Consider the following 10,850-nt stretch of genomic DNA (forward strand, 5'->3'; position numbering starts at 1 on the left):
CCACTTCGAGGTGAGAGTTTGTTTTCGAGGGAAGCTCGATATCGAGCTAATCTTCCTCCCTTCGATTCCTCTCGTCGTGGATTAAAAAATTACGACTGTTCGTTTGTTAAATTGTGTTGATAAAATATCGGAGTAAAGAGACGCGTACGATTTCTGTTGTAACGGGTTTGATATATGGGTAGAATCATCGATATGGTGATAGGGATAATGTGAAATATGTTTTTAGATTTTTTTTTTTTTTTTTTTGCTTATGAAATTTTTATGTAAATAAGGTTGTCGTTCCAACGTGTTTCTTGTTCTTCTTCTTCTTTTTTTTCTTATGAAAGAGATACACATGTTTCGTGAGTTTGAGATACGAATGAGATTATTGATATCGAGTCTGGTTCGATATCGATATATCGGGAACAAAATTGAGATATCGAAGACGAGATATCGGAATACAAATTTTATTGCACAGAACGGAAAGGTGTATACCTATCCTTTATTAGCTTTAGGGAATTGTGAATCTTGTGAAATTATGATCGAAAAAGTCGAGAGAATGGAATAAAAATAGAATATAGGTCAGGTCCAATTTGAAAAAGTGGTTTTTGTTCTTTTGCTTCTTTCCGATGAAGAGAATAATAGAGAATGGAAAATAAAGATATAGTTTTAATAATGATTTTGATATCTTGTTTGTTTTAAAAATCAAATATTGGATTTTAAATTATTTCAAAGTTATTCGTAAACTAATAGGTTTACGTGCTAAAAGTCAAGAGAAGAAATAAATATTGAATATTTAAATTTAAATATCATATTTGAAATAATCGTATTATAATATATCTTTAATAAAAAGAGTTAATAATCTTTCGTTTGAAAATTTAAAATGTAAATGTATTACAAATGAAATAAATAAAATTATATGATACGAATATAACATGTATTTGCATATGTTTGAATTAGAAATATTTTTATGCATCGTGATTTTTTTAATATGCATTTATAAAATCGGAAGCAGCAAAATATATAATATTTTTACAATTTAAAATTTGTCAAAACTATTAATTAAATTGCATGGTTTCGTAACAAGCCAATGACCGAGAAACAAGTTATATGCCACGTAATAGGGATACCACGCAAATATTTAAGATATTACTCACGATTGATATCAATTCAATGCATCTTATATAAAAATCTCACTTCAACATTTATTATTATTCAAAAAATTAAAATTTATTATTTTCATTCGAATAGATTCGATTAAGATTTTTAATTAATAGAAAAAAGAGATAATAAAATTAATCAGATAATTTTTTCGAATCTATAAATTTTACAGAGTACATAAAGTAGATAAATATATATATAATAGATATAAAGTAGATAAAAAGAGAAAATAATGAAAGAAAGATAAAGATAGAATGAAAATTGAAATCAGCGCCATCTTCAGATTGCCGCAAGTGAAATTAATATAAACAAGGAGAGAAAATAGTGGAACAAGGATGGAGATAGGACATAATATTGAAATCAGCGCCATCTTCAGAATGCCGCAAATAAAACTAATATAAACAAGGAGAGAAAATAGTGGAACAAGGATGGTTTTATTAAAAGAAAAGGATAGATGATAAGAATTGACTATCAGCGCCATCTCTCGAATGTTCGAAGAAATATCCCTTAAAAATAGAAAAAATTAGTAGACAAAACGTTTAACAGATGGCGTTCGTTTTCAATTCTTACCCTATCTTTGACAAAAACTCGAGAGATGGCGCTAGTTTTCAATTCTTACTCTATCTTTGACAAAAACTCGAGAGATGGCACTAGTAGTTAATTCCTACTCTATTTCTATCCTTCTCTTATTATTTTCTATCCTTTTTTTCTGTGTTTCGTTTGAGGCACTCTGAAGATGGCGCTGATTTCAATATTTTGTCCTATCTCCATCCTTGTTCCACTATTTTCTCTCTTTGTTTATATTAATTTCATTTGCGGCACTCTGAAGATGGCGCTGATTTCACAATTTTTATCCTATCTCTATCTTTTTCTCTTTATTTACTTTCTTTGTCTATTGCACGCATGACGTGCACTTATCGAATAAAAGGCAACAATTTTAACAGATTACAAACAATATATTAATTTCCAAATTACATTTATAATTTATTATATTTTTATAATTTTACTTGATTCTTTTATTTGTAATTATTTCATATAAATGATTTTTTAAGAAGTTATACGTTGAAATAATATTTTAAAAAACATCAAATTCTAAAAATTAAAAATATAATTTTATTTTTGATATAATATATATATTATAATAAAATGATATATGTTAACAAAAAAATGATTTATCATTTCTAATCACGTATTTTCAAATTTTTCAAATATGAAATATTTTTTACTTACGTAATATAATAAATACATAATATAATAAAATAGAATTATACGATTAGTTTAAAATTTAATTATCAGTTAATCCAATTCTTCGCATTAATTTTAATTTTCTTTATAATATTCACTTTTTCGTTTTTTTGCTCGTACAAAAATGATCAAACAAACGTTTCGTAGAGGAAAATTTATTTGAAAGTATTTTAAATTTTTACGTAAAAGAAAAGTGAAAGGATTTTTTATAAAGAAAGAGAGGATAAAGCAAAAATCATAGGCACAATTTACATAACATATTCATTTTTTATAATCTCATATCATAATATAATAATATTTGTTTTAAACAACGCTACCATATATGTATATTTCTGTATGATTTCTCAATTATAAATCTTAGATAATTCGACTTATCGGTGTTCTAATAATTACAAAAGGGGAAATAATAATAATTATTATTCTATAATTATTATTATTATATTAATAATAATGCTAACATATTTCCAAAAATATGAATATATCTCCTCGCGGTTTATCACGAAAAGTCAAACGACATCGCACACGCCCGATCACGCACGTGTACATAACAATATTATTTCTATTTATTTCTTTTACATGTATAGCGTATAAATTCCTTCTATTCTCCTACTCAGGTAAATACAATATAATAGATATAGTTTGTATCCGAGGAATCAAATTTCAACGGAAGAGAGAAAATTTGGAATTGTGATAAAAGGAAAGGGATGAAATAGAGAAGAGAAGGGAAATGGGGCGTGGTTATTCCCCGTAACGGTAATGAGATGTTTCCGTTATACAAGGTGATTCTTTTGTTGATATACCAAAAATCATTGATTTCTTATCCTTCGACGATATTAATTTAATGTATTTTAAAACAAAAAATTTTTTTACATCTCACTTATACAATTAAATTAAAATTATTATATCTTATTTATTATACGATTTTATTTAAAATATATTTCAAATATAAAATAATTGTTTCATTAGTAAATAAAATGAAATATGTAATTCTTATTTTATTTAAGTTTATAACAATATGTTATGAATCACCCTGTACATCGAATTTTCTCGCTATATTATCTGTACATTAACCGAACGTCAGGAAGATATAAAGCTATTTGTAAAATCGAAACCATCGTGGAGAACGATTTAGTTTTAGATTTCGGCAAGACGCTATTTAATGTTCGTAAAAAGCGATTTAATCCTTTCAGTACTGTTGTTCATATTATATCTCTCCTTCTTAATCTAAGCAGAAATTATGAAACGCATTTTATTCAACTGTACATGTTAATTAAAAGGATAAGTTGCTTAAAAAAATTGGAAATCGTCTTCTCGAGACGATCCCTATAAAAATTGTTACAATCTCAAACAGCATTCAACATTTCTGTAAATATAAATGAAATTTGTAACAACTTACAATTAATATATACTAGCTAAATATATATATATATAATATATATAATACTTTGTTACATTATGTACAATTGAAAAATGTACGTTTCGTTACGACATTAAAATTTATTCCCCTTTACCTTACGAATCAATAAAATTAAAAAATTAAAAAATTGTTCTCATTGTATCTAATACGTGATAACCAATGTGAAGTTTCCAATTGATATTCTCATCATTTTACGTCCAAATGAATTATTGATACAGCACTGAAAGGATCGTAGAAAGCCGAGAAAGAAGCATATTTTAGTACAGGCATATCTTGCATGATAAAACTTAACAACTATCCCAGGTAAATGTCGGTTAATGTCGTTAATTGGACAAAGAGAAACGGTAATAAATGTTTCCAACGATCGTTGCTTTCCTTCGAAACGCATCGGATCGAGCAAGGCAAGTGTAACGAAACTTTCCTATCAACAATTACATTATATTTCTTCATCATTTTATAGTCCTAACTAGATTCACTTTCGCGATGTGAAGTTTTTCTTCTATGTTTCTCTTGATGATACATAACATTGATCGTGTATACAATTACAAATATATCTTTCTCCTTTTTCTTTTTTCTTTCTTTTTACATAATTTAGATTTTTTTCTAAATCGCGATAAAAAACCTCATAGAAAGATTGTCCTCTACGTATATAAGGCACATCGTTGTTCCTTCTCGGATCACAACACGTAATAACGCAAGAATGGCTTGATGTCCAAGTCTAAGGTAAGTCTTTTAACATATTATTGCAACTATCATTTAATCTTTTCGTAAATAAATATTCAATTTATATATAATTCGTTAGAACAACATTTTTAATGAAAAAGATAAAAAACGATGACGCTTGAAGATGAACCTTTGTTACAATCTCAAAGACCAGAAGAACATTTTTACATAAAAAAGAAAACCGTTCATCTCGCGTGTAAATGCAAAGCGTTCACGTGATATAAAACAAAAGTGTTACAATATACCGTTACAAAAGCAAGAGGGGGAGAAAAAAAAAAAAAAAAAAAAAAGAAAAAAAAATGAAAACGCATGCAACGACTTGTTTCGAATAAAGTACATAAAAAACGAGGAACATCGAGTCTTCCAGTCTTTTTCACCGCGTAATCATCAAGTCATCATTACCGTGGAATCCTCGTACAGCAACGGAATGATTTCGAAAAAAAAAAAAAAAATGCTAAAACTGTTGGACGAACACGAAACACAGTGTCGGCCAGTGTGGAAAAAATTGGATCACGGATAAAATTGCTATTATGAGCGGAAAAAAAAACACCTATCGTGAAGTTCGCAAAAGTGGCGATCAAAATTTGGTCCCAAACGTGGAATTATCTTTAATTTATCGACTTTAAATGCGAAACGATTGCAGGCACTCGGAAAGGACATATTGTATCGTCACGATTTCATCTTCGTCTTCTCAACGTTCGAGAAAGAGAGAAAAAAAAAAAAAAAAAAAAAAAAAAAAAAAAAAAAAAAAAAAAATATTCAATCGAGTCTTTCGTTCGTCAAATCGTACGAAAAGGAAGATCGACGATTTTTATCAGATAACATCTTACACGACGTACGAAAGGAATCACTTTGATCGACGTAACAAAGAATCTTTGATTCCATAACTTATTTTTAGATATACACGATAATCGTCGCGGTATCGTCGCGAGAAATCGGCTCGTTTTCATCGTTCGATTTCACCTCGATTCCTCTGGCGAGGAATTTCGGTTTGCCGCGAATTCGGCCGACAGGAAAGAGTCTCGCTCGGCGTTTCTCCCTTTTCCGGAAGTCGTCGAGTGCTCCTCTCGAAGCTCGTCGCGGTTTCTCCTTTCCTCGTCATCTTCCTCGTGCAGACCGTTTCCTCGATCGAGTTAGATCTGGTTAGAAACAAAGGCGATGAGGATTGGGAAGAGGAGGAAGTGGCGTTTAAATCTGCGCCGGTTCAACGTAGTTCGCTGGTAGCATGCCCTGTCGTCCTGTACGCTGCACGAGACCCGTCATCCAACCTTCATCGATAGCCGTACAGTTGACGATCAGATCGCCGTCGCAGAAGCTTACTTCGTCGAGATCCTGGGCCTCGTAATCGTACATCGCTCTGTACACTCTCTGGAAGAAGAAGAATTATTATTAAATAAAAATAAAATAAATATAATAAGTAAAAATAAAAAAGGAACGATGATTAAAGTTGGTTAAATTTTTTTTTAAAGGTAGAACTTACCCCAACGTTGGTAGGTGGTGGTGGAGGTGGTTGATGTTGTGGTACGTGATTGTTGTTCGTTGCTGGCGTCAATGATCCGTAATATTCGTTCACGGGGTCTATATCCGCTACCGAACCAATCTTTCTGGTCGGTGGATTCGTTACTAAAAAGATTCATCGATTTTACTTAAAACGAAATTTAAATTAAGAGCGTTAAGAGAAGAGTAGAATAATTTCTTGAAACCACAATGTTAGTGAATTGTGTCGAACACAATGTTCAAATGAACGTTTAAACCACGTACAACATACATAACATGGTGCACAAATAATTGGGAAGCTTTTCGGAATGAATCGGTGAAATCGATGGAATACTATACATAACAATAAAAATAAATGAATCGCTTGCACAATTAAAAAGGAAAAAAAAAAATTTAAAAATCGTTTGACCAGTCACCATTAATCACAACATATTTCTCGATTACAAACGTGACACAAAAATACGATAGTCAATTCGGCGTTAAACGTTCAAGAAGCGGGTTTGTTTCCAGGATGGAACGATCATAAATTCGTCGTGACGTCCCTCGAAAAGATAATGGTTGACGTTTACAATAGGAGTGACCGAATCGTATTTATCTATCGTTCCAACTAATCCAATTAAATGGCGATCTATTGAAACTAACTATTACCGGTTGCGCAACGAATGGCCAACCCATATGGTACGCGAAACAAGGCGGCGAGGGTATATTCCAATTGCATTTAAGTATCGGTTCACTGTCAGAATAGCGGAAAGAAATAGAGCGAAGAGTGATACAGGGTGATCCATTTATTTCGATCGGTTAATTTCTCCTCGATTGCGTAATTTACGACTATCCATCGAGTCTGGTCTGAAGTCACTTGACCGCTCAAGGCCATTCCCCCCACTACCGTGTCACGAGTCTTATCCCCACTCCTGCACCACTTTCGTACACGAGATTCGGTCAGGTCAAATCTAAATGGATCGCTCTGCGCGCCGTTTTAAAATTTAAATGAATCGAAAGAAAGAAAGAAAGAAAGAAAAATTATAAAATTTCGTCGATAAGTGCTAATGGTTAAATTGGAAGAAAAGAAAATTGAAAATAGGAAGGAATCTACTCCGTAATACGTAGGAGAACTTACCTGGTCCCTTGTCGCTCGTATAGATCACAGTGGTGGCCGCTTGCCTGGCGGAATAGGGGCTCGGTCTTGCCTCGCTAAGGGGATCGTAATCGGCGATCCTACCTGGTGTCCTTTGCACCGGCGAGCTCGCAGTTCTAGCGGTCGGTGGATTCGCGTTCACGCCTGATGCAGGCGCGATCGTACCGTCCGTGTACTCTACGTACTCTAGAGCCAACAATATACAAGCTGCCGGTATGCTTTTCGACAATGCTTTTCAACACCAACTAATCATGACTAATCCTCTCGCGGGGAATTAAGAGGTGTTCTGAAGGAAATGGCGAGATTCGAGGAAAGCTTTTACTTCTCACGTCTATGAGGATATTTAGCACCGATATCTATCGATCGAACTTGAATATAGGGAAATGGGAAAGATAGCGTTGATTTAGGAAATGTTTAAAATATTAACAGAATACAATTGTTCGTGACAGTACGTAAATAAATTATTGATTAGTAGAACATTATTTTTTTTTTTTGTTAAACGTTGTTATATCAAGAACGATATCTGTTAGTAAATATCGAGACGTTTATTGGCTTTATCGATAAAAAAAATATAATGATAATAATATGGATGGATGGAAGAAAAATTTTTATCTTAATTTTCATTTCTTTTTTTTTCATAAATGTCTCGATATTTATGAATGATTATGTAAATACGTTAGAAGATTCGAAGTTTCAAAGTTTCAAACTTTCGTCCGTGTTATCACGTTTACCAGTAGTTTACCTCGAATAATTTCACAAACAATACGAGCATTAGTAATCATTATGATGTTAGAAACAATTTAAGAGCTTCCATTCACCAAATTCAGCGAATGCAAACACTTAAGACGATGGTGGAACAAAGAGGACGCGGATAAAGGAAAGGACAACCCTCGACTCACCGATCTGTTCGCCATTTTCACCAGTCATCGTCCTTTTCTGCTCCATGATGGCCTTCTTTTGAAGTTCACCGTGATAGGCTACGTTGGAGATAATTTTGCTGTTCTGCTTGATTCTCAGAGTCTCTGGATCATCCGCAACCTGGGTGAACTTGCCTTTCGCCTTCTCGAATTCGGCGTGATATTTCACGTTGCTTTGAATCTTCGTGTTCTCCGCGATACGTTTCAGTTCCGGCGTCTCCGCCATTGTGGTGGCTTTCGCCTTTGGTATGTGCCTGGAACGGGAGAGCAAACGTTCGATCATTATCCTCGTGACACTCGATTATCGGGCTTGATACTCGCGACTATGTTCCAATGAAAACAGTTCGTTGACTCTTGGGATATATTAAAATTGGATATCTCGGTCGATGAGTCTCCTTTGCGGAGAAATTATGGAAATCGCAGTGAATAAGAGTTTCGAGTGCACGACAAGCGGTCGATGACGTTGTCGCTTATCGCGGACATCCTTTGTGAAGCATCGTTGATAATGGTGTCATGGAGAAGAGGGTATGAGGCGCGCGCACACACTCTCCGATTATTAGCCACGGTGAAACGATCGGGGAAATAAAGATTAATCTACGAATGTCGATTTTTTTCTCGATTATCGTTCGAGATAAAATTTCCAATTTCAAGAGAACTCTTTATCTTCCGTCTTCCATGAAATAATAATAATAAGAATAATAATAAAAAATAAATAAATTATATTAAATAGCAGGAAAGCACACGCAACGATCGATCATCTAGACTTAATCTCAACCGATCCTAATTCAACACGTTAAGGCGTTAATTAATGTCGATCAAATTCAAAGCCATTTCACCAGGATGATGATGTGGTGGAACGAAATAGAATGATACGAAGCAGAAACAAAATTATACGTAATTAATTCGATACAAGGTCTCGATGTTTCGCAAATGTAAAACTTTCGACGTCACGGATCACGGATCGTGATTTTCCGCGCTGTTCCCTAAGCCCACGACGAGGAAATAAAAGGCTTCTTATCGTGGCAGAACCACGTTACATCAGACACGCTCGCGGAATGGAATTACGAGGTCGTTGCCAGACCGGCGAATTAATTAAGAGAGGAAACGGTGAGATGACGTGTAATCGAATGCGCATACGTTTGAAAAAAAAGAAGAAAAAGAGAAAGAGAGAAAAAAAAAAAGAAGGAAAGGAAAAATGAACAGAAAACAATAGGATAATAATTAATGCACACTGAAAAATATTCACCAACCGCGTAGATCCTGAAAAACCTCTCCAATTAGTCGTGGATCTAGACGAGGAGGAATTCCTTTATTTTTTTTTTTTTTTTTTTTTCGGTGATCGATGAAAGATTCGCGTAATCGTTTACGATAGTTTGTTGAGTAATCGAAGGATCGGTTGATTATAATTAAAGTGAGAAGAAAAGCGTGGAGGAGCGTGGGAGGAGGAAAAGGAGAGGAGAAGCGCGGTTCCGCCGCTCGCGATTATTAACCGTGGCGTGGTGTGGTGGTCGAGGGTGGAGGGAAGGAGAGGGACAATAAACCGATATCGAGACTCGTTTGGATAGAAACGTTTCGCGAGACAGGTCGTTCGATCGAATCGATACGAGGCGCGGTTTGTATCGAGACCTGGGATCGACACGCGTTCCAATCATCGGTGTGTGCGTTTGAAGTAGAAATGCGTCTCGACTTGGATAGTAGTTAGATCAAGGAGAATTTATTTGTAAAATAAATATTTCCGTTGTAACTTATTTGTCGTGTTGGGAGGTATCGATAAGAGAGGATATCGCGTTACTTTTCGTACAATGTTTGATATTTTGATCGCGATTTATCTGGCCACGATAAGCGATTTCTTCCGAGCTGTTTATAATTCCATTCGCATTCTTCTACATTCGTCACGTATACGCTTTCGTATATTTTTTTTATGCGCCTCTAAAGTGACACGATGATTGATACTTTTATGATATATATCGACTCGAGGGGAGAAAAGTCAAAGTCGAAAAAAATCAAGCTCGAAAACGTGATCGATGAGTCAGATTGATAATGATGAACGTAAAAAAAAGAAAAAAAGAAAAAAATAGACACGAGTAAAAACATGATATAATAATAGAAAACCTTGACTGCGTTTCGACCAACTATTTCTTCGAGACATTGTTCAAAGACGGCTACTTGTCCCAAGTACAAAGTTCGTTCTCGCAATAAATCGTAAAAACCTTGAGAATTCTTCGAATCCTTCGATCATCGTTTCGTATCTCATTTAACTGCTTCGATGATCGATAAATTAAACGCAAAATATGCAACTGCAATGATATCACTCGTCTCGAAGACGGGTTGTATCTAGCCTAAAGTGAAGATATCTGCATCGGCACTTGCGCTAGGTGTGCAATGCGATTCTATAAATCACGTGTCGTGCTATCGCGTTTTGTAAACAGTTTGTAATCAGGAGAAGCTCTTGTTAACACGCGAAACGTAATTCTATCGTGGGCAGATACTAACGTGCATAATTACAAAAAAGAGGCTGTATTTTATAACTAAGAGGAAGATACAAAAATCCATATCCAATCTAATAATAGAAGAAGGAATCCTTCGACAATTCTTTCTTCAATTTTTTTTTAAATTTTTTAAAATAATTTTTCTTTCGTCCTTTGATAAATAATATTCACGATACGCTATCGCTTATTACTCTACATGGGCGTACATCTTTGATGTAGCAGCAAAATTGAAATTGAGATATAAACGTCATTTTTGTTACGAGTCTTTTTTTTTTTTTTTTTTTTTT

The 10,850-nt window shown here is 33.9% G+C and overlaps 1 protein-coding gene across 1 annotated transcript in view; it reads right to left on the reverse strand.

Moving 5' to 3' along the window:
• Positions 1–4,063: 4,063 nt before the first annotated feature.
• The window catches only part of LOC102678580 (LIM and SH3 domain protein Lasp), a 24,334-nt gene continuing 17,547 nt past the window's right edge, over positions 4,064–10,850 (reverse strand). The window contains exons 3-6 of the mRNA XM_006614846.2: positions 8,057–8,328; positions 7,140–7,343; positions 6,006–6,148; positions 4,064–5,893 (exon numbers count right to left, since the gene is read on the reverse strand). Of these exons, the coding sequence (XP_006614909.1) occupies positions 5,714–5,893; positions 6,006–6,148; positions 7,140–7,343; positions 8,057–8,328 (799 nt within the window). The 3' untranslated portion in view covers positions 4,064–5,713. The remainder of the gene's footprint in view (positions 5,894–6,005; positions 6,149–7,139; positions 7,344–8,056; positions 8,329–10,850) is intronic.

Source organism: Apis dorsata, unplaced genomic scaffold (assembly GCF_000469605.1).
Source record: "Apis dorsata unplaced genomic scaffold, Apis dorsata 1.3 scaffold_199, whole genome shotgun sequence".
Lineage (NCBI taxonomy): Eukaryota > Metazoa > Arthropoda > Insecta > Hymenoptera > Apidae > Apis > Apis dorsata.